This window comes from Lagopus leucura, unplaced genomic scaffold, assembly GCF_019238085.1.
Source record: "Lagopus leucura isolate 7727_CA_CO unplaced genomic scaffold, USGS_WTPT01 Super-Scaffold_100002, whole genome shotgun sequence".
NCBI lineage: Eukaryota > Metazoa > Chordata > Aves > Galliformes > Phasianidae > Lagopus > Lagopus leucura.
The window spans coordinates 58,575,583-58,600,256 of NW_024962263.1; the positions used below are offsets into that span (position 1 = coordinate 58,575,583).

General features: G+C 36.7%; 1 protein-coding gene across 5 annotated transcripts in view; it reads left to right on the top strand.

Moving 5' to 3' along the window:
* Positions 1 to 20,854, top strand: part of CUNH8orf34 (chromosome unknown C8orf34 homolog) — a 162,711-nt gene extending 141,857 nt beyond the window's left edge. For 2 of the 5 annotated variants that reach the window (XM_042868948.1, XM_042868950.1), the window contains 3 exons: positions 3,294 to 3,784; positions 8,477 to 8,585; positions 19,864 to 20,854. In XM_042868948.1, coding sequence (XP_042724882.1) covers positions 3,294 to 3,784; positions 8,477 to 8,585; positions 19,864 to 19,871 — 608 coding nt within the window. In that variant the 3' untranslated portion in view covers positions 19,872 to 20,854. Of the gene's footprint in view, positions 1 to 3,293; positions 3,785 to 8,476; positions 8,586 to 19,863 lie in introns of those variants that run through there. The other 3 variants (XM_042868949.1, XM_042868952.1, XM_042868951.1) reach the window with 3 other exon arrangements.
* The last annotated feature ends 3,820 nt before the right edge of the window (positions 20,855 to 24,674 follow it).

Genomic DNA, 24,674 nt, shown 5'->3' on the forward strand with positions numbered 1-24,674 from the left:
CTGTGAAGTTGGTCTGGAAGGCTTGGGAGCAGTATTTTCTTTAGAAAGACAGATGCAGCTGTTTTACTTCTGTCTAGGAGCTGTTGTAGCTGAAGTCAAGTACAAGACATGGCTGTGAGCACAGTGAGGAACAGAAAAAGCTTTTGCTTAGAGTAGAGCAAGAACTAAAAACGGTCCCTGTGTGTTGTGGCAGGTGTCACTTACAAGAGATCTGATCAAGTTGTCAATACTTTGATTTACGTCTGAACTGGTAGCATTTCCATGGCTGTACAAGTTGCCCTTGTAAGCAGCATACTCTGAAACTTGCAGATCCCTGTATCCGTAGACAAAGTTGACAACAATAACTACCATGTGGAATGGAAGATAGAATTTTAAATACTTAATTGGTTAACTATGTGGATTCTTTTATTCTCTGACACTGTCTGCTGTGGTATGATGTGCAAAGTCTTTCACATCAATGCTGGTGTCGTTTGGCTTTGGGCCTGTTACTTCAGTAGCACTGTATGGGGGGTTCAGGCTTTTTACCATCCAGTAATTTTTGTTTGGCTGAGAAATTCACAAGAGTATGACTCTGTTATTAGATGTTGGACTCCTATTCCTGTTAATTAATTAACCAGTTAACTTCCTCTTATACCAGTGCTGCTTGAGACAATTATCCCTCTCAGTGACAAGCATAACATAACTTTCATGAGGAATCAGCTCAGAGGATCTCAGATAATGAAGCAGTATTTTGTTTAGCCTTATTTTTCTGATAGATTAAAAAAAAAAAAAAAAGATATCAGCAGATCATCTTTCTTTCACTGAGTACAGTGGAACCTATTAATCCTATCCTGCACTATGCAGTCATTTAGCTGTTTTCTGAGACTTGGGCTCATGTAAAGATAAGACATAGTCCTGCCTTTCTGTTATGGACTACATGCTGTAGAAAACTCACTTTAAACACTGGCACAAGTGGATGCCTATGATTAGCACCAAATGTCAGCAAGTTCTTCAGTGCCTTATTTGAAAACAGCATTTTTACAAAATCAGATTTTGAAGCAGTTTTCCTCTCCTTCCTTACATGTGGTCCAGTGATACTTTTGTCAAAAATCCAGTCTATTACGTTACTGCGGCTGCTTTATATCGTACACAAGTGGAATTTTTTTTTATTTTTTTATTTTTTTATTTTTGTATTTAATTGCAGTGACTTGCCCATTTGGTTTGTTATATTTATTCTGTGGTCACTGCATACTTCTGGAATCTGATTTATCACAAGTAGAACTTCTAGGTGCATAAACAGTTTGTAGTTGCATTATGAATGATATTCTGACATTTCTGATCAGCAAGTAAAATGCTTTTGTGTTTTTCTGATGCCTGCATTTTTATTTCCTTTAAATGACATTGACAAGGGATTTTAAAAAGTCCTGCCATAAATGAATTCTGGTATTTACTGAGTATCAGATAATAACATAAGTCTGGAGATTTGTGATAGTTTTCTTTCCCTTCTGATTAAAAAGCTGATGTTGAAGCAAAAAAAAAAAAAAAAAAAAAAAGTATGCTAAATACACAATCATGTCTCATGTCTACTATATGAAATGAAGAAAATGTGAGTGAGAATATAATGTTTAGTTAGCTGTTATTAAATCCTTAAAAGTTTCAAATAATTTCTTAGCATACTGAATCAACTTGGGGAAGTTAGAGATCTGGAATTCTGTGTAGACACAAACTAAATTGAGTCTTTAAAGGAGAGTATTCTTTGTTTGGTTCACATAACCCACATAGTCATTTATTGGCCCCTGGATTTCAGTCAGGCATCTTACAAATTCCAAACTGATACGTATTGATTTTTTTTTTAAAGCATAATGGAAGAGTACTTCAAGAAATAATTATTTCGAAATGGAAATAATTTTAAGAGGTTAATTTTTAGTAAGATTATTGTGAGATTAAGATGGCAATTAGAAATATTCTGAACTGTGTGCTGGGAAGAATAACTACACTTAAAAACTTGCTAGCATCTTTAAAGAGTTGAAAGACTCAATTTTGACAACATTTTTTAATAACAGTATTTTAAATGTGAGAAATGTCTTGTATTAGAGGAGTAACATAAACCTTATTTTCCTGTTTTAAAAGATATTAATGTTAAAGGTGGCATATCTTTATTTGTTTTACATAAAGCATTGTTTTTATAGCTACTGGTAAATAGAAGTGCAAGAAAATCTTATTTTTTTAATAAGCAGTTTAGAGTGTTTTTATTTTAGAACTTTAACGGCCTGAAGTTATTATTAGAGAAACAAAAATGAAAATGCTCATTTTATATAAGTTCGCTTAATACATGATTAAGTCAGTAGAACCTTGCTGATTTGCGGCTTCTGGTTTGTAGAATTTAATGGAAAATATCATTACTTATCAAAACCAAGTTACAGTAGAAAGTAAAAATTCAGAACAGTTGTGTGAGATTAAATGAACTTGAACTGCTTGTCAAGCTTCTTTACATTTTTACTTTCAAGGATCTTTCAGTATAGTAGCTATGCTAACCTGAATTCCAGCAATCCTCATCTAACTTGGCTGAATGTATCTGATTTAATTGATCAGAATCATTAAGATGAATTAAATGAATTCAGAAGACAGTTTCCTCACTACCGCTACACTGTTCTGTTTTTAAATAGGATCTTATTTCATACAGCCCTAAAGGGGGTAGAAACTGGAACACCAAATGATGACCACCTTTCTTCTTGAAATTCTAGACCTTGGTGACCCCTTCAATTGCTGTAGCACTGAAGACAAACCAGAGCACAAAATTCAGATCCAGGCAGCATTACAGACCCAGATGTGCCAGAGGCCAGGAGTTGTTGACCCCAGAGTTCAGTTTGGGCAATATACAGGGAGGTCAGAAACATTAAGTCTCATCTTGCTCCACTTTTGGATTGCCCATCAGTGCAGATGAGGATTGCAGATTTAGCTCACAGCCTCATCTTAGTTTGTTGCTAATGAGAAATGGTGCAAAAGCCACAGAGAGGTTTGATTAAATGAGAGAGGTTTTCATAGGTTGTAGTGAAATTCATAGCTAGATGGTTCAGTTAAATGGTAATAATGCATTTCTGTGGGATAGATGTGCTTGCAGTAAATCAACTGTGAATAGATTCTAAGGACATAATTATCAAACCATTAATTCTGGTGCCTTGTATTTTAAGGATGAATAGATTTTCTCTGCAGAGCTACAAGGTGTCACGTGTAGCGAGGAAAATCAATAAGAAGCCTAAACCTGAGAGAACTGAAAGTGAGGTTTTTGTTTGTTTATGTGTTTGTGTGCTCAGATATTGAAAAGGATCTAGCGCTGTGGGAAGAAGCAAGGCTCTCAAGAAGCCCTAGCATCCAGCATCACAGTTTAGGTACATCTGATCCTCAAGGCAATCTTCAAGCTACACAGGGCCAAAATCCGAGGCCAACTCAAATGGGAAAAAACATTCAGCTCCAAGGAAACAAATCGCCACCACTGCCCACTAATAGCCGAGCACAGGCCTCAGGTGTTACAAACAGCAGGCCTCCGACAGCTGGCGTGCAAACCAACAGGCCATCGACTCCATCAACGCCGGGGAGCAGACCTGTGACCCCAAGCAGCTTGCTGTCACGGCCACTCACTCCTAGCAGTCAAGGAAATAAGGAAAGCATCATCAGTTTGCATAGAAGTAGATCTTTGACGTCAAAGAGCCAAATGGGGAGGACCCTCAGCGCTGCTTCAGGGCTCTCTGTGCAAATGAGTGGAGATGTTGTCACTGTCACTGCTCAAAGAAGCAGTTTGTCAGAAGTAAGATTTTCAATTTAATGTTTTGAGTATGGTTAGGAGCTATTACAACATGAAGACAAGATCGTGTTTTACATTGAAGTGGTGTCAGTATACCTAATGTTAGTGTTTTGAAAAGAACTTGAAACATAATACTGAGACAAGTTGCAGGAAAGACTACTCAACTTTGAGAAGTATTGATGAGAAAATTTCAGGATTGTTGTGGAAATTGTAATGAAATGCTCATCCCCCAAAATTTTCAGAGATTGGTAGGGTTTTGCCTGCATAATGCGCTGCAGATTTATTAGCCTTACAGTTTCTGAGTTGCATACTTCCGGACTATTAAAATCAGTATCTTTATGATTCCAGGGTATTTTTCCTGCTGCACTGACAGTGCATAATATTTCCTTGGTCTAATTGTTCTTTTTTTTTTTTTTAAACACTGGAATGATCAGTTAGTTATTGCTGAATGGACATATTTTCTGAAATAAAAAGCTGAACTGCAGTGGGAAAATATCCAATATTGCTGAACGACTGTCTAGTACTATTGTGCATGTTAGCTAGACTTATTCAGAGCATAAGAACTTCCTGTCTTATATTAATGGCTTTTAAAGGATTAGTCCTTGTATAAAAAGAGAAGTTAAAGTATCTTGTAAATTTTGAGTGGGATTCTCCTCTGCAAACCTTAGCTGCCTTAAAGATAACTTTAGTGTGTAGGCAGTGGAAATAAAAGAATCTGTGAAAGAATAGCCCTGCTGTCTATCTCAGATGCACGCCTCACTAAGATGAGTTTTTCTCAGGAAATGCCAGACTGATGAGAAGGATCTGTATGTTCAGTGGTGGAAAAAAATATCAGTGCACTAATCCCATTGCTTGAGCTAGTTCTCCACCCAGAACTGGAAATCCAACTTAAAAATACAAGGATTAAAGTGGCTAAAGTTGATAGATTTTCAAGCTAGACATTTTCCATGAAAAAAAAAATCTGTGATTGTAATAATTTTATTTATTTATTTATTTATTTTACAATACTCTTCGTCCCCTGTTTGGAGGGATGAGTGTGTTTGTGTGATCAAATTTTCTCATATACCAGAAAATGAGAATTGAAGTTCATTTTGTAACTAAGAATGTTCAGAAGAAATGAAAGGTTTCATTGTTTCCCACTAAAAAACTTCAATTTTATTTTATTTTTTATCTTTTCTGTCTTAACTGATACATGGTCAGGTAATGTCAACTTCTGTTGTTGTTGTAATGGATCTTGGAAGTGTCATGTAATGAGCACTGCATCTCTGCCAAGGGACAGCAGCTCTCAGATCCCTTTTGATCTTTTGTCTAACAAGGCAGACAATTTAAAATTCTTATATCCACAGTATTTGCTGGTAACAGTAATGATAATCTTGAAAATCTTATTTCTATTTGCTGTGCTTTGTTATTTCTGTTTGCCAAATCCCAAACTTTACTGATACATCTTCTAGTAAAATAATGTCTTGTTATCTGTTTTTGATGCGTGCATGTGTGTCTAAAGTACTTTAAGAAAAGAGCAGTACTATTACCCCATTTTACAGATGGAATAACATGTCCAGTCTCATCCAGCAAGACCACTGATATCAAAATATCAGCATATTGTAAAGCTGATATCAAATATCAGCATTCCTGTGCAAGATCTTATCCACTGTTATGATCCCTGATAGAAGTGACAAACTTTTCTTTCTCTTTGCTTACTGGGCACAATAGCACAATAGCTGCTGGTGTCCTAGATCCAAAACCTGTTTGTCCCTTCCTGACACGTGCAAGTGACCTTTGACTTCATCAAAGCTCGCGTGGGGACTAGCTCTGATTCCAAGGGGAAAATGGCTGGTATGGCATGTTCATGCTGGAGATCTCTCAGGTCTCAAAAATTGGTTGATGGAGATCTGGCCAACCTGTAGCTGCCAGCCTCGTGGTCGGGGTGTTCTGCTGGAAGCTTTGGGAGATCTTTTAAGCCATCTTTGCCCATTCCAGGTCCTGCTAGCTTGGAAAAACACAAGAGAATAAGGACAGAACATCCCCAGAAAGTATTGCTGTTCGATAATATCTTTTGCTATGTTAGAGGTGTCCCTCTATTTCTGCCCATGTGATTTCTCTTTAAGCATAGAGTCAAATTTTAGAAAATCTAAGGTAGCCTGAGGAATGTGAACAATGAAGTTCTTTGTACTTGTGCAGATTACAAATGTATAAAACTAAAAGCTGATACTGTATATTATTTTGCAACTTTCATTATAGGTTTTGTATCTTCTTCCTGTATAAAAACAGTAAAATAAAATAAGGGAAGTTGCCTTTATTCTTCTTAGACTTAATGGTGTGAGCAGGGAATTTCCATTAGATGAGAATGCACTGTGGTTACGTTGCCAGCCCTGTACGAGATACTTGGATAATGTTTTGCAAAGAATTCTGCTTCCTTACTCTTACGTGGTGTTAATGGAATTAATCAGTACATAGCTGGTACATATGTGATGAGAATAAGTCAGTTCAAAAGGAAGCAGCTACTGAGTACCATCAGCACATTTTATCATTTGGAACTTGAATTAAAGAATACAGTGTATGCATGAATTTACGCTGTCACTATGCCATTTATGAGGACGTTTAACATATCACTAAATACATTATAGATGCTTCCTAGTTTGTAATATGTTTCAGAGTACGATAAGTCTAAAATACAAAAATATTCAGAGTACAATTCAGAGTTCTTAGTAAGTTTTAGTAAAGTCCATGCTGGTTTAATCTTGTTATAGCACACGTCTTAAATAATCTGGCAAATACTTAACATATCAGCTGTTAAGAATTTTATTTTAATGCTCAAAACTTATAATGATCTGAGATTTTGTGGACAAGTTTCTGCCTCTTGGCACACATAGTACTACAAAGTTTTAACAGGTGTGTTTTATTATCAGCTCTGTTCAGGCTGAATTGAATTATGGCAAAGAAATGCTACCTAGAGAAATAGTTTTATTATCTCTATAAAACTAATAAATCACAGCTCCAAATCCTTTTGCAGAGATATTTTTATGCACTGACTGTATCCTTTGGTGTTTTGTATAAATTGACAAAGGAATGCTGAATACTGCTTATCTCTTCAGGATGGATTCCATTAAAGTGACACAATGCTGTGATAGTTATCAATAGCCGTTGAGATGAAAATATTACTGACTCCCTTGTTTGCCATTACATTTTCTCAGCACTTGGAATTTTAGTCACTTTTATTCATCCAGGCACCTTGAAGTGCTGTTCAGTGATATTTATTGGTCCATAATTGTTAATACTAGAGATTTCAGCTGATATGAATACAGCATTGGTTAACACAAGGCCTCTTCTTAATCACAGGAGTGCAGAGCACCACTCAATATGACGAGGATTCTTCTTGGTCACGTACTTCCGTTCTCTTCTGCTGCCTGTCCCCCTTTTTCACTCTGTAGTTTTGGAAGATTAAAAAGCATGCTGACCAGTGTGAGAGCCACTTGACACTGTTGCAATAATCCTGCCCTGTGAACCAAAGCTTTTTCCCATTTCAGTGCTGCAGTCAGCAACCTTCTCAGATTGTGAAAAAGTTATAAAGTTGAATACATGCATAAGGCTGGGTGTGCTGCCTGTGCTTCCTTTTCAGTCACTGCAGCAGTCTTTTGGGAATTTTTTAACAGATTACTAAGAGAATTAACAGTTTTATTCCACCAACTGAGAGACTGGCTTCCAAGAACTGAGTAAAACAAACCTAGTTTGCATTTTTAAACCAGATGGCTAAGCAATAAAAATAATGCTACAGTGCTGCACAATGTAACTTAACTTGGAATATTCTGGTTTTCAACTGGTAGAAAATGAGATGGGGCTTGTAGCTTCCTTTTCTTCTAAGTGACTGTAAGAATCTGGGCAGTAATTTTATGATATCTGGCCACTGCTTGAGTTAACTTTCAGAGACTCGACTTACATGTCTGAACCACTGCTGAAATGAAACTATGCTTTTCGGTCTCATCTCTTGCCTTCAGTATCGCAAAAGAATCTGTCGTACTTCATGTGAGTGTACATGCTTACATGAATATATACATATGGAAAAATATTTTTATATACATATGTATATTTTGTAAAGAAGAGGTGATGGCAAAACATTTTAAAGGCAGGTACAGATTCTTAACTGTGTGTAACATTTGTGTTTTGATGCTTAGAGCTTTATGGTATCTGGGAGACAAAATTTTCCATAGCATTATTCCTTCCTAGGCTTTCTACTTCTCCAATAAAGCCATATGTTCTAAATCAGGTTGCAGATCCTTGTTCTTACAGGATTGAAGATAGTGAAAGTTCTGACAAATCAAAGCCTTGCTTAAGCAAATCATTCATGACGTATCTAGGCATGGTCCTGGAATGGTACAAGAATAAACAGAATATCCTGGTTAATATTTTGTTTTGTGTCACTGCATTTCTAAGATGAGTGTGTATGTATCTCTGGCTATGTAGATAATTAAATAAGTAGACTTCTTTTTTCCCTGGAATAAATGAACAAGAATTCCATTACAAAAAGTATCTGGGGAGCCTGAATAGCCTCTACATTCTGAGTTTACTTCACAGCAAGAATATGTATATATGTATTAGTTTAGTTTTAATTGAAGTCTTTTTCCTATCCAGTTAATTCAAACTGAAGTACTACAATCTGCATTTGCACAGTACCACTCTATGCCATTTTGTCTAAAATAGATCTGTTTATGGCAGGATGAATTCTTACAACAGCTTCAGCTTGCTCATCAGCCTTGGATGTTGCCGAGTGATACAGAAAGTGAAGGAGTGGAAGCTGACCAAGACAAATGTAAGTATATTTGTTAGGAGCTGATGATATTTCAAAAAACTTTGAACTTTTTTATATCACTAAATCTTGCAATGAAGTCATGCCTGTTCAGAGGAACTTTTCTCATAAGAAGCAATTACTCATTTGTTTCAGGGCTGAACTTTATAGGATTGTTTTCTGTAAGCTTTCCTACAGACACTAAGCATTGACAAAATGATCAAGGACCACAGCTTACCTAGCTAAGTGAAGTGATTTGTTCTGGAGTGTTAAAGTAGTTGTTCCAGGGAAGTAGCATGAAGTTGAAATAGGTGTTCTGTTCAGTAAATCTGTATTGACCAGGAGAAAGCAAAAAAAAAAAAAACAAAACCAAAACTGCACATGCATACACAAGCCCAGTAGCTCTGAAAAATAGGGCCTTCATCCTCATTAACTCTATTTTGCCTGCATTCTTTTGAATTCCTCTGTATGAAAAAAGTTCTCAATTGCACCAGTAATCCTTAATTTCCTACACTCTTTGAAGCAGTTGTCTAATCATGAATGTAAAGGTCAGCAGGATCATAACCTAAATGACAGAACAGGTAACAACAAGGAGCATGCTATAAATCACAGTACTTTCAAAGTACAGCGTGTTGTATCTGGCGACAAGGTACCTGTAAATAGTCTTGTTGAAAATATTAAATGTTTCACATGCTGCAATAGTTTTCTGATCTGAAAGGGTAAATATGCAAACTATTTCCATAGATAATTAATGTGATATACTCAAAAAGAACAGGCAATTTAATCAGCGTGTTTAGAAATCCTAATACATGTGACTAAAACTTCCTTAAACATGCAGAGTTAAAAATATGAAAAAGCTGATCTCTTCATGGAATGGAATAGCTGTGTATGGGAATGAGTTCATGGTTAATGATAATCGTGCCAGATAAACAGGATATATTTCTTAATGATGCCACTTTAAAAAAAAATTATATACGAGTTTCACAAATCCATAAATAGCCTGAGGTTTGACTGTGAAATTTTGATTTACATGCTGAGATACTGAAGAGTGTGAGCTAGTTGTTTAATAAGAGTAGTGTAAAATGGAAGTTCTGTGTATTCAGTTGATTTTAGTCCAAAGTTGGTAACAGTAGTTTTATTTATATCTGAGCCTTTCACTTACCTTAGAGCTGAAACCCACTATGCGTAGCCAAAGAGAGATCCTGGTACCTACCCAATCCATGGACATGAAATTTTTTCTGTGTTTTTCTCCAGTGAATTTACAATCCCACCAACATATGTAGAACTGGCTTCACACAGCTTGGTGCTAAGTATGTGATCAGAAAAACCGATGATTCTGGACATGTCAGATGCAGTGTCTTTTCTTAGCTGCAGTGCCTGAATTGTGGTGGGGGCATTTCTGAGCGCCTAAGATCCTGTGCTATAAGATTCCAGGAATTCTGGTAGATTGTTGCCACTGCCTGTTGTGAGAAAGTAGTAGATTTTAGGTGGAAATATCAGTCCTACTTCGGGATCAAAGAGATTATACTTGCCTGAGTAATAATAGTTATTTTTCCTGGATCTGATGGTACCAAAGCTAGAGAAGGGGGAAAAAAAGGTAATTGTGAACTATCTTTTCTGTAGTGAAGAGGGATCTGCAGCTGTCACATATTCTTTTGAGACTATTTGTTAGACTGTATTGTCAAATACTGCATTATTTCTAGTATGTCAGTCTTTCTACTAATATTCCTAAAGTAGAAAAAAAAGTTTATCAAAGCAATAATTCCCATAGCTGATATCTAATGGTAATCAATGTTATTAAAATAACAATGTTATAATGCCCAAGAGAGACAATATGCTAGGTCATGGGAAAACAATGATGCAGAACTATCATTGCTGGCAAAGAGAAGCTGCAAATTCCCAGTTGTAAAGTGAGGAATCGGGGAGGGGTTTGGCATACTTGCTGATGCCAGTGCTTGTAGTCTGAGCAGCTGGCAAAATTCTGCATCATTTTTCACCCTCAAGTTAATAAATCTGTATAGATGTTGTGCTTGTGATTTAGTGTTGAGGGGCCCAGGAGTTCATAATTTATGAGTCTTAGCAGAAGAGCTGCAAAATTAATCTTTACAATAGCAACACCTGTTCTTTGACTCAGCTTTTAATAAATTACATGTGGATAATACTTACCACATTCTTTGACTACCTTCAGATAATAGCAGCCAGGTGTAAAGCTAGTTTTTGGTAGTGGGAAAACAATGCAAAAAGAGAAGATATGAGAGTCACCTTGAGTTCTTTTAAATTAATGCCTTGTGGTTACTGTTCTACAAGAAAAACAATGAAAAACTTTTTTTGGTGGGGAACTGTGCAAATGTGCTCAGATGCAGGAGTTTAAAGAGGCTGTTTTCAAGGCCAGTGAATGATAGCTGAACAGAAGTAGGTCACTTTGGAATCTCAAAATCTTCCAACAATTATTTGCAACACAGATATGGCAGTGCATATCTTGTCTTATGGAAAGGAGGTCTAGGTTTTCAATTCCTGAAAATCAGACTTTACTTTCTAAACCCTTGAGGCCCTCTGACAGCATTTTAAATATTTATGAGGAGCACCCAGATATAAATAACTAGATGTCAGTCATTTTTAAAGATGTTTCAGACCAGTTATAACAATATAAATTTGTAAACATACACTAAAGAAAGATGTGTACATTTTTCCCCTTACAATGTAAATTTTGTGATTAAAATAATAGGAACTAATGCATACTTTTTATAGTAGAACTGTCACCTAATAACTAAATCTCTTCTGTTTGTTAAATATGTTCTCTGATATTATGCATGCACTGAGCAAAGAGGAGTGAGAACTGTCAAGGCAGCATGATCCAAAATGAAGAGCGTGTGGCTCTTCTGTAACTTTAGTGTCACTAAAAACATGTAAAAAGGGACTTGTGTTTTGTTCCTCTCAAGATATTTCCCCATTGTTGTCTTCAGGAGTTTGTTTGTATACTAATTATCTGCAGAAAGTTCTCAGAGAATATATAAATATCATTTTTGGAAACAGAAGGGATCTGGAGAAAATATTTACCAGATCCACAATATTTCAGGTTGATGAGAGTCCTTTGACAAAAGTAATTTTCTTCATTACGGGGCGCTGTTGCTAAGAAACAGAAAACTGCTTCTGCAGTCACCAGAGCGTTTCTCAGACAGCTTTTCTGAAAAGTTTCAGAAGACTGGCAAGAGCCAGCTTAAGTTTTCCCTTGAGAACAGTCCCAACAAATATTGCTGATTGAAAAATTCTGATGCATCACTAGCTTCCCAGAATCTTGGAAGGATGACGGCTGTCTTTTGTTGTATTTTGGCCTGCTTTTAGTAGCCCAGGGATGGACTTGCTGCCCAAAGTCTGCTTTCCTGAGTACCTAACTGAAGAAGTAAGTCACAAAGCAGATATCTCCAGATTCAAAAGCCCTGAATATGTAGGATCCCTACACCTGCAGTCAGTTCATTTCACAGACGTACGTGATAGGAAAATAACTTAGGCTTTTAGGGAACTTATTGTTTCATTAGGTCATATTAAATATATATATGTGTGTGTTTGAACACATTCCTTTGCTCCAGTCTGATTAAGGTATAGCAATTTTGTAGTCATTGGCACACTAGGCAGTGTGGCTACAAGTTCATCCTAACTTCAGCTTGTCAACACAAATACTAGCTACTCTTGGGACAAGTCTTAAACTCTCACCTACTGATCTCTGGCAAGAAACTTATGCATTTTGCCACTATATATCTGCAAATTCCTTTCTAAGGGTTTGCAATGGAAAGTCAACTACTAACAAATAAAAGCTGATTGTTAGGAAAAAGTATTATTTATTTCCACTCCATTCATTTTTGTACTTCTCTTGAAACACTGCTGTCAAAAGCCCTCTGCTGATTACTTCAACAGGTAATGTATAAAATGTTCTTTTTCCCATTTTGCATTCTTACAAATGTCTGCCTAAGAAAAAGACCCCAAAAATGAAATACTGATTTCTGTAGGATCAACTAATTCAGAATGTGTTCCAGTAAAATTCCAAACTTTACAATGTTTGTCTGCAGCTGAAATTCCTCATGCTGAGCAAGTTCACACAGCTAAACAGATATTCTTTCTTAATAAATTTTAAAAATAGATGTTCCTAAGATTTGAAAAATAGCTTGATTGGCGTTCATGAAAAGGAATTTAATGCTGCAATATGTTTTTGATGTGAAAGTTTCCTCTTACTAGAGCCAGTTACCATATGTATGTGTATGAGTAGGAGTGACAGAATCAGGCCTAGAGTAGAAGCTGTTGATTGAAACTTTTATGGATTAACACAAACACATTCCTGTTAGTCACGTTCAGCTTTTTGCATTTGTATTCTGCTCTGATGCATTTTATCAGTACCTGGAAACATCTCTTTCAGTGTTTATAACTTGGGGCAAGACTAGATTTTTTTATCTGTTATATCTTAGATATAAGGCATTGCAAAAATGTATTAATGAATTACATGCCAAGTTAATAAGATGTAGTTACAGATTTTCGCAGTGAATACTAAATTCACTACAAATGCTTTTTCTTATCTCAAAAGTGAATCTGCATTCAACTTCTGGGAAACTTTGATTTGAGATTCGTTATTCTTTTGAAGAAACCTAGGGTATCTTTCTTTCACCAGATATCTCAAGAGTAGAAATAAAAACCAGAATAAAAAAGTCAGCATGCTGCATCTCCCCACCCTTTCTAGAGAGTGTCGTGACTGTGGTATGCTTGGCATATGAAGGATTTCCCAAATCTCTCCAGATAGCTCCAGGCCCACCTTAGAAGTGGAGTACCAGTCAGGATTGGTGTGCTTTAAATACAATTTCCCCAGGCCTGTTGGGAAGTCTTGGCTGGATGTCTTGCAACATTTATAGCTGAAACTTCACCATTTGATATAACAGATCTCTGAATCTGAAAATGAGAGAGAAAAGAGTTTTCTATCCTGGAGACACTAGTATTCAGTTGATCATAGTGAAACAAAAGTAGAGATTGACGTTATTTATACCAGTAGTTGCATCACTCTTGGAAAGGTAAGACTTCAGATGCAGCCTGGTACAGTTGGAATCAGACTCAAGGTTCCTGTTTTTTGACTGAATGTTCTGTTATGGCTCTAGTTCACGTCGCTTTGTCTATTAATGTCTGATATTTGGTTTAATCTTAGAAAAATTCCCACTGAAATTGGGCAGGGAGGGAGGAAATTTTCCGCCGCAGTGAGGAAAAAAAAAAAAATCCTATATTTCAGTGGAGACATATTCCAAACCCAAGGATATGAATTTTTGCATTATTATTGTTATGGTGATCTTGGATTTCCAAAGAATGTATTAATGTAATACAAATAACACGGTCATTTAAAAAAAAAAGTGACATAGAGTGACTTAGAGAATTATCAAGGTACACATTAGGTGAATTAAAAGCTGGCTCACTGAGGAATCAAAAAATAAGAGAATCTAATGGGAAGATGTAGATGAATGGGGCTCATTAGTGCATGATAGGTTTAGATAATTGATGTAAGGGAGAAGTTGAAGATATTAAATAATATGAATCTGCTGATATAATGGCCACATTCCAGTAAAATGCACTTTATTATAACCAGATGAAACATATTTGAAGCAAATGAAATATATGTGACACCAGAGAAATATCTGTCTCTGCTGCAGAATAATGAGACTTTGTCCTGGAAAGCAGTGACTTAATGGGTTTAGGATGGTCACAGATTATCATCTCAGTGTGAGCTCTTAGAATAACGCTGTAAACAAATGAGGGTAAACCATTCCTTGCATGCCTAAAAAGTTAAGTAACAAAGTAATTATTCAGAATAGTATCACCTAAAATCTGCACTTCGGGTGTCATTAGGAAAGATTGGAATTACTTAAGAAATTACAGAAGATTAAAAGCGACCCAGCATTTGAGAAGTCTTGTTAGCAGTTCACCTAAAGGCATCCACTAGGAACTTCAGAGATGATATATGTCTGTAGATCTTTAAATAAGAAAGATTAAACTCTTCAAATTATGACAACGGAAATTGATGCTATGACCTAGCATGCAGGGGCCTTAAGCATTGTAACCAAAAGTTGAGGGAAGTGATTAATTCGAAGTCATTAACATGAGGTGATGGGGCTTTCTAAATGACAGATGTTAATCCAGCTGGAGATTCTGGTATGCAAGTGGTCAAATTAGATGAGCACACAGGATTTTTTTGCTGGTGTCTGTGAATACACTTATTCACTCTCACAAAGTGTAGTCTAGACGTGAAATTTCAGTTACTTCCCTGGGGTAGGCATATTTCCTGTTAGGTATGAATAAAGGTGAGCATGAGTTAATGATCATATCTGCCTTAATTTCTTTAAAGGTTTCCTTATTTGTGTTTTAACGTGTTCAAAGTGATTCTCAGTCCTCCCAGCAGTACCTGGTGAATATCACATGATTACAAACAAAAAGAGCTTATTCTTTGAATGAATAAGAAAATGCATTTTCTTACAAACACCAGATCATGTGCGTGACTGTATTTACATGCATGCACATTTTTGTGATTGTATGTTGAGGCTTATTCTTGTGATTTTAAACTGCAAAGATTTCCTTAGTTGTTTTTATTATCATAATTTAATCCTTGGAATATAAAAATGATTTATGTGAGAAAGTAGAGTGCCTCTGGATCAAGTATGTGCAACCTATTGTATGGTACCTGCTTGAGCAGAGGGCTTGGACTCAATGATCTCTTGAGTTCCCTTCCAACCTCTGTGATTCTGTAATTCTGTGAGGTTAAGGTTGTTCGTAATGATCCAAAAATATAAACTTAGGAAATAGTAAGAGTTTGGATTAATACTGACCATAATATAGATATTAGTAAAATGCCATATAGGCTTTATTTTGCTTGACAAAGCAAGTCAGTAGATACCGTGAACAGATTTTGTGCTTTGAAAATTTTAAAGATGCATGTGACAAGAGTGGAATAGAACACAATAATTCATTTGGAAGGGGACTTCAAAGATCATCTAGTCCAACTACCTGACTACTTCAGAGCTAAACAGAAGTTAAAGTGTCCAAACACCTCTTGGACACTGACAGATACACCTGTCAGAGAGAGCAACCACCTCTCTAAGAGGTCTGCCCCTTGGTTTTACCACCCTCACAGTAAATAATTTCTTTGTTCTGTCTAGCCTGGATGCCTAATATTAAATGGCAATGTAAACCATGCAGTTAATTAAATATTTTGGGTTTCTTTTTACATCTTATTTTTAATTCAGAAACAATTGCAAGTGGCATTCTAAGCTTTTAGGTGAAAAATACTAGTTATCCCAATTTTTTTAATTCTGCAGAGTTCTGTGTATTGTGTAAACAGCCTTGGATAGATGTACAGGTAAATTCCACAGGTAATTGTCTATTCTTATCACTCCAAGTCTGTACTGAACTTTCTTAAAATTTTGTTCAAAACAAGAACATCAACATACATTAATTTACATACGTTACAATAAAATACTTCTCTAGTTGTATATTGGTACAGCAATCATATTATATAAGTACTTTTATTTGAATCACAAATGTGTTGAAACACAGGTTGGTTAACGTTGTCCTATTGAAAGGGTGGTCGAAAAGATCAAAATCAAAATGATAATCTTAAGGAAAATAAAGCTCTTCCCTAACATTACTGAAACAATTTTGGAGAATAAAGTAAAATGATGCTTTCATTGACTGATCACTGACAGGCAGATAGTAAGGTCAGCTGCTTGTCTTAGTTTTGGCTGGGGTGGAATTGTTTTCTCCATAGTGTCTGGTGCGGTGCTATTTTTTGGCTGTAGGAGAAAAGCAGTGTTGTTAACACACCTATGTTTAAAGTTATTGCTAAGCAGTGTTGTACAGAGCCAAGGCTGTACTGATTTCTCAGCTCATACTAACAAAAGGATGGTAGGGGACAGAATCAGGGCTACTGACTTGAACTGGCCAAAGGTATATTCCTTGGCATATGATGTGATGCATAATGAGTGTTTTGAAGGGGGTGGGAGATCACTGCTCTTTTCTGCCTGTTGGGTTAAACCACAACACTGCTGTTGCAAAGAAATGTAACTTTATAATGGAAATGCAGTCTAATTTGCTGCATGTTGGTGGAGGAAATTTGTCACTTGATTTTTTAGACTGCTTTTCCAAAGCACCTGCTTTGTTGAGTAACCGTAACTTAAATTAGGCATAGCTGTTTGTGAAGGCGTGCAGTGAACCATGAACTGATCTGGTTGAAATAGCAAACTTAGCAAACAGAATATTTTTACTCAGATAATTCAGTCCTGTGTTGTGTCACAGCCCTGTGGATGCTGACATTCATGCTACATGATTCAGGAAGAGCTATGCAGAGTATCCGAGAGTCTGACAGTAAAGGGCTGAAACTGTTTCAGCTGATTTTTCGTACGAAAAAAAATGCTCAAGAAAAATGCCCCCGGGGTCTTAGCAAAGACTCAAGTGATGCTATCCCAGTGAAGACTGAGGGGCACAGTCATCCTGTGGAACAGCATCTGGCCTAGTGGAGCGTATCAATGACTGTTCAGCTCGAGGACTGCTGTGCAGACTTTTGAGCTGGAGGGAATTGGCAATTTCTTGTATCTTTCGTACTATAGAGCACTGTAAAGAGTTAGGAATTACACTGTTCATTTTTTTTATACCTTTCTGGATTTCTCCATTTGCCATATTGGCATGCATTTCTGCTACAAAGAAGAGCGCTCCTTGCTGCAAACCAGAGTATATTTTTTATTCAATTTATTTGTTGCAACTCTTTTTAAAAAACGTAGACCCCATTTGCCTGTCACCAATGCCTTGTGCAGTCATTTATAGCAGTGAAGAAAGAGCAGATTGGTTTTCTACACCAAGTTTTCACTCAATTTAGTTGAACACAAATGGCCCCACAAAGTGCAAGACTCAGGGAGCAGCAAGCAGTGAGTACATCTCTTTGCATTAAATAAGGCTTTGAAAGGCTCTTGATTTCATAGCTAAATGATGGATTCAGCAGATGGGGTCAGATTGCTTCAGAAACAAACAAACAAACAAACAAAAAGTAGAATGACTAATTCCAGGTTGCAAAAATGGGAAGTGTAGGATCTATGAAAGAAATGTGTTTTTTCCTCCTGTGCCAGTGTTCTCCAAGCTCTAGAGAAAGTTTTTACTCCTTATTATCTTAGTGTTATAAATATGTTTTACAAGGATGAGATTTATTCTGAAAGTTCCTCTTCTGCCACGAAGAGAAAGGATTTCAAATTTAAGTAAGAAAAAGTCTGCAATGGAAAAGGTTGAGATTTTGTAATGAATTCAATAACCGTGACTTCTTGGCATATCAGAGAGCAGGTCCACAAATGTGGAATCAGGCAAAGAAGAGGAGGGCTGATCCTCGATGTGAGGCTTCTGTTCATTTTGGTTAAATCTTGCTTGGCAATGTGCAGTACCAGAGTGTGCGCTGCAGCAGAGTGTGGGGAATGCTTATGTTCTCTGTGTTTTATTTCCATGATCTTCAAACTGCAATGATAAAATATGATAACTGACCACTAAAGCTATGAGAAATCATCAGTTAATGTTTCTAAAACATGTCACAAGTGTCAGTCCCAGTTCTAATGTCTGTCTGGATTTCTTTCTGCTATAATGTCACAACCATTAAAATAGCTGTAGTTTGTTTCAGTAATTTTACTCAAATAAATCAGTGATGTTTTTCTGCTTATATTAACCACTTCTAAATCAGTCGTTCTCTTTTACATGGAAGTGCTCAGCATGTCAGAATGACCCATCTCACCCACCGTAAGCTATCTAAAAGTGAGGGAGTGTAGTCCATGCTATTTGTTCTCTGAAATAGACGGAACAAAGGAACTTCAGAGGTCTCATAGAGATGTGCAGTGCTGGGGGAGTGACAGAGAATCCCTTCTCCCTGTCAAGGGCTCCTGTATCTTTTGTATCTCCAGCCTGACTTCACTCTAGCTCATGTCAGCCAAGAGTTGACTTGGTCTTATTAATATCATTTCTTATCAGTCAAGATTTCTATAATGGATATGAGAAAGCATAGATTATATGTTCTGGCTGGCATCCCACTTCCTTCTGCAGCTAAGAAGACTGCTGTTCCTGGAGTTTTTGCAGATAGCAGTCATGAGAAGAATTTGCAAATGGAACAGGCTTACATGTGTTTGCTTTTCTTTTTCCACCCTTAAGATGAATTTGTTACTTAAAGATCAAACTGTGACAATACTTCAATCTCTGCTAAATGAAGTGTCTCCAAGGAAAACAGTTATTAAACATTAAGTATGAGTGATGAAAAAATGCATATCAAGTTAATACTGGGTGAGAAATGTTGTTAAGTTTTCCCAGGTTTTATTTCTTCTTTTTCTTTTTTTTTTTTTTAAGTGTTTTGCAGAGGTGTTCATAGTATGTGACTTATTCTGTTGAATATCAGTACAGTATCAGATATAAAACCCAGGCTTATCACCTTGCAAAGTGAAACTTGAAGATATTGTTCCAATACTATCTAATCGATTACCTAGAGATAACAGGGAATGGTTTGCTGCTGCCTTTAATCTTCCAAAGAGAGATTGCGTATTTAGATATAAAAAATAAATGAAAAAGTTGAAATTACTGATCCTAATTTGCTTTGGTGTTTAAATATGACAGATTGAAGGCTTCTAAGGTGACTAACAGACCTTTATGCATTCAGCGCTGTAATTCAACATCGTTTGGGTGTTGTTTATTTACCAGTTAAAAACCCTTGTTTTTGAACTGGGTGCATGTAACAGGAACAGATGCATCATTACTTGAGTTTTTACAAACACTTGGGGAGGGGGTTGTGTTACACTCAGCAACATTTGCAAAACAATCTGCTTCAATGTGCATGTGGAAATATTTGTAAAAGCTAATTTTTCCATTTTGCTCTGGGGAAAGTTTTCAACCTGAACACAACTGGAAATGAAAACGTTACTATCTCAGCTCACCCAATTCATTATAGTTACCTATTATACTTAATGCACTGTACAACACTGTTCAATTTTTGCAACCACTTAGCATTATTATTACAAGGGAGAGGCAGAAAACCCTTTAAAATGCTGAGTAATTGGAAATAAATAAATAAATAAATAAGGAAGCTCTGGTTTGCTTCTGAATAATTTAGTAATGCAGAAAAATAGAGATTCATCAAAATCCACATTGCTTATGTGAGTTCAGCATTATGGAAAACTTCTACAAAATGCAAGCACAACGAATTTCTGTTTTATCATATGTTTGTGTACGTTTTAACCCTAATTTCTGTGTTTTCTTTTTGATTTCACAGGTTTGTGAAATCAGTGGGATTGCTGAAGAGCAATTTAATAAAAACAAAAGTACGTTGATCAAAACTACACCTGAACACTTGCTTTAGTTTATACATAATAATTTTAAATGAAGTTATTTTTCTAGTATCAGCAGTACACAAGGGGAAGCACTCCGATACGTGGATGCTGTAATGCACTGAATCAGAATGCTTACTGTGGTACAGTGGCCTTAGGAAAGAAGGGTTGCTGTCACCATTTAGTATAAAGTTACTCTAATGTTTTTGTTTAGTTTTACGCTGTGCTATTTTGGATTGACGTTTGATAAACTAAACTCTGCCTGACCAAAATAAACTTTGCCTAGAGACTGTATGTATTTTAACTTGTCTAAGGTTTTCTACTCCTTATATTTTTGTAAGCTTTGCTCTTTTTTAGATTAACAAACATGAAAGTATTTTTTGCCCACATTTGCCAGTCTGTCCCATTCAGATCTCACAGAGAACTTGCTGTTTGCTCATAGTCACCTGCAGAGAGGGGCTGGGGGAGTGAGTGAATGAGTGTGTGCAGGGAGCAGGAACAGGTGTTGCCTGTGTTACATAGCTTTGCATTGAGTTTATCTACTTTGATCTTTAAAACAAATAAGGACTGTTAAAAAGGGAACATACTGATAAGGAGTGGAACATGCATGCAAAAATAAAGTATCTAAAGGAATTTCATATGTAGAGTAAAACACTATTTACCCATATGAGTTACTGAAACAAATTTGCTGTTCAAAATAAACTAACTGATATATGCTGTATGCTTGGAAATTTAAAAGATGCTTTGGCACAGACTTCAAATGAAGGGATGTGGCAGTTGCATTTACTGATTTCATCTATGTATCTGTTAATTCTGTCAAGTGTGTTTTCAGTTTGCTTTGTCTTTATGTAAAGTTGATTCCTGTATCGTAAACATAACAATATAATGAAAATTGCTTGCAACTGTTAAAAACAGAAATAACAGATCATCTATTTGTTTAAGGAATAAAAATGAATTCTCTGTCATGCGTGTTCCATAGTGTGAAGTTTTTTCCCCTGTCTCTCACACAGTCAGTGCTAGCACAAAATGTATCTGATCTGTCTTAGGCATAAGCAAGTGAAATGGAAGATGTGATTGTGCTGAGCAGGCTCTTGCTGTATGTATCATCGTTGTTTAGACTTCCTTTTTGTAAAAATATTTAGCATACTGGAACCCCATGGGAATAGTCCCTTGAAGTTCATTGCAGGCTGGGGCTTCATTAATTAGTCATCAATAAAGAAAATCGACTTTGTTGTGTATATTTTCAACATACACATTTGCATGTGAGAGAATATGTTGCCATTGATAAGTTACAGTTGATTAGTTTTCTGCAGTAAAGCATTTTTGTGAAAGCACTTACAGTTCCAGTAGTTATAGCTATAGTTCTGGGTTATATTATTTCATAGTGACCATACTTTGCAGTTTTCATTAATGTCAAGGTAGATTTACCTTTTTTTCCCTAATTGCTTACGTTATTTACTGAAATTATATTTAATCCCTTGGGAAAAAAATCTCATTGACTTTGATGGAACTAAGTTTGCTCATATTTTAAGAAAGAAATCAGAATTTGGCAGCATATTAATTCTAGAAGTTCTTGCAAGCTAAAATATTTGAAATACAATTTGGACTGGTAATGCAGAGGAATTTGGTTGGAAACATGTCTGTTCATATATTTAATTATTGATTGATTGATTGATTCTAATTTTATTACATCCTGAAACATAAGACAAGGTTTATTCAGGAAGGCACAGTATAAATCCTGTTCCTGTTCTCAGTTACAGATATAGTGTGCACCATCAACGCTCAGAAAAATTAATAACTTCACAAGTGTGAAACGTTTGCAAGTGTGGCAGGATGGTTTGACCTTCATGTGGTCCAGCTATAAAAGCTGTGGAGTCTTGGGCTCCTGAGAGCTGCCTGTTCTTGAGATTGGCTTTTTTTCTCGGGCACTTTGTAAGCTGAAGAGTCAAGTATAAATGATGAAGAATGTGGCTTTCCCCTTCCCCCCCCCCCCCAGTATGTAAATTGGAAAACATACAGAAAATTCCCCGTCATTTTTTTGTTTTAGCTCTCATGAGACTTGAATGATCTCATGATTATTTAACACTTGTGGTTGGCAGTAGTCCCTCTAAAGTGTATGGCAAGCAACGTTGGCTGATCCTCATGCTCAGCCCAGCAACCACTGCTGGTATTGTAGAGGAGAAGCAGCCACCTGGTGCCTTGACTGTGAACAAGCTGGCAATGAAGCTCCAAGGAAGGACTGCGATGTGCTTAATAGAAAACCAGCAGCTGGGCTTAGGGACTGGGGAGCATAAACAGCAGCTGGGAAGGCTGTGCAGAAAGCAAGTGTGATAAACTTGTTTTCACCTTTGAGCTGTGGGAAGCCTTACTCATTTTCAGTTTGACCTTTCTGGCTTCAGGAAGCATTTTCCATTTGTCAGTTGCTTATGGAATAAACTCTGCCGCCTTGGTGCCTAATTGAACTGAGAGTCAGCTGTGTGAGTTCGTGTTGATGTTTCTCTACTTTGTTTGGCAGTAGTATCAAGATGGTTTGGTGTTTTTTGGGTTTTTTTTTTTTTGACTCTGCACCAGGCACTTCAAAGTCATAGTTCAGTATAAGCTATGTAAAAAATGTACCTCTCTTTATCTGTAGGAAACAGTAGATTTAGTGGTTTTCAGAAGGATGCTACGTGGTTCATTGCTATTCAATTACTGCTTTTTGATGGAAGAACCACTATAAACAGATTCTTTTTTTTCCTAGCCATATGTTTACATCTTTGTTTTTAAAAGCATTTGCTAATGCAGTGATGTAGGGAAATTGTATTCTCAGTGGTACTTGTTAATGACAAAAATGAAAACATATCTGAGTATATGAAAATGAATGTAGCTTGTCTAATAATCAGCTGTCCTGTCAAATGTCAATTTATTAAAAAAAGAAAAGGTTGTTACTGCCATGCAAGTTTCTGCTGCTTCCTTTTTAGAACTTCACACCTTTGATACATTATCTGGGTAACCATAAAAACAACCTTACTATCTCTATTCATTCCATTAATATAATGATATTAATAGCTTTCTTTCCTTACTGCTCATATCAAGTAACTTCATCACTTGACAGACTTAATGGCACGACTTCTTGCTAGCCCACTGTCTGGCTCTAAGATTAAAAGGTCCAGCAGAGGGAGAAATGGGAAGTAAATTTTCTTTGCAGAAGTTATTAAAATAAAACAATTACTTTTGGAATACTATGCAGTGGAAAATTTCTCTCAGCAAATCCTTATCTTGAAAACTTAAGCAAAAATTTAAAACCACTTACATAATAAACAGATGTACTGTGCTCATACAGTACTAACAAAACCTTCTGACCCTGTGGGAATATTATTGCTAAAAATATATCTTTATTTGCAGTTTAGAACTCTTTCAAATTAGAGAAGGAGATTTTTCTCCTGCTCCTTGGAGTATTGTTTCAGTTATGTCTATATTTTAGATACAAAGGCAACCAAAGCAGGAGAAATCCTTTATTGCAACAACTAAACTCTTGGAGGTATATGAAGAAAATGAAAGCTAAGTCACACATGTGTATATGACAGTGTTGTTTCGTTGCCCTGGCTGTATGTAAACATACTTTACATTTAATCACAAGAACTATTAATGTAAAATACTAAAAAGCCTTTATGTGATAGGTTCCAGTAACATGGAATTGTCTGCAGCAAGAATACTAACCATGAAGTTCATGCTTTGACTAGCTTTCTATGCCTAGTTCTAGGCTATACACACACACGCACGCACACACACACACCAAAAAAAAAAAAAGTGTTTGGAGGCTGGAAATTTTGGTACCCCTTTGCCATTGACCGTGGACTCTTCTTCGTTTTAGGCCATAGCTCATTTTGCAGGAACTATGTAGATGTGAGTACCTTGTTTTGTAGATAGTTTTAGATAAAAGTGCAAAAGCTTGGAGTTAATTCAGTAAAGTTTAAGAATGGTTTGACAACATTAGGTAGCTTGGATATAGCTGAAATATTACACAAATCACACAGATCGGAAGGGACCTCTGGAGCTCATCTAGTCCAACTGCCTTGCTAAAGCAGGTTCCCTACAGTAAGTTAATAAAGTAAAGCATCCAGGCAGGTTTTTAATATCTCCAGAGAAGGAGACTCCATAACTTCTCTGGGCAACTTGTTCCTGTGCTCTGTTTCTCTCAAAGACTTTGTTCCAGTTTGTGCCTACTGCTCCTTGTCAAGCCACTGTACACCACCAAAAAAAGCCTGACCCCTTCCACTTGACTCCTTCCCTTTATATATTTATAAACACTGATAAGCTCTCTCCTCAGTCTTCTGTTCTCCAGGCTGAACAGTTACAGGTCTCTTATTCTTTCCTCATACGGGAGATGCTCCAGGTCCCTCATCATCTTTGGACCCAGCTATCAAGACGTGGCCACACCACGGCAGAGTAGAGGAGAAGGGTCACCTCCTTTGACTTTCTGGCCATGCTCTTTTTCATGCACCCCAGGATACCATTGGCATTCTTGGTCACAGGGCACACTACTTGCTCATGAACCTGTTGTTCACTAGGACTCCTAAGTCCTCATCCTCAGAGCTTCTCTCCAGCAGGTCAGCCCCTAATCTGTACTGATGCACACAGTTATTCCTCCCCAGGTGCAGGACTCTACATTTGCCCTTGTTGAACCTCATCAGGTTTCTCTCTACCCAACTCTCCGGCCTGTCCAGATCTTGTTGAATGGCAGCATAGTCTTCTGGTGTTCCCACCAAAGACAACT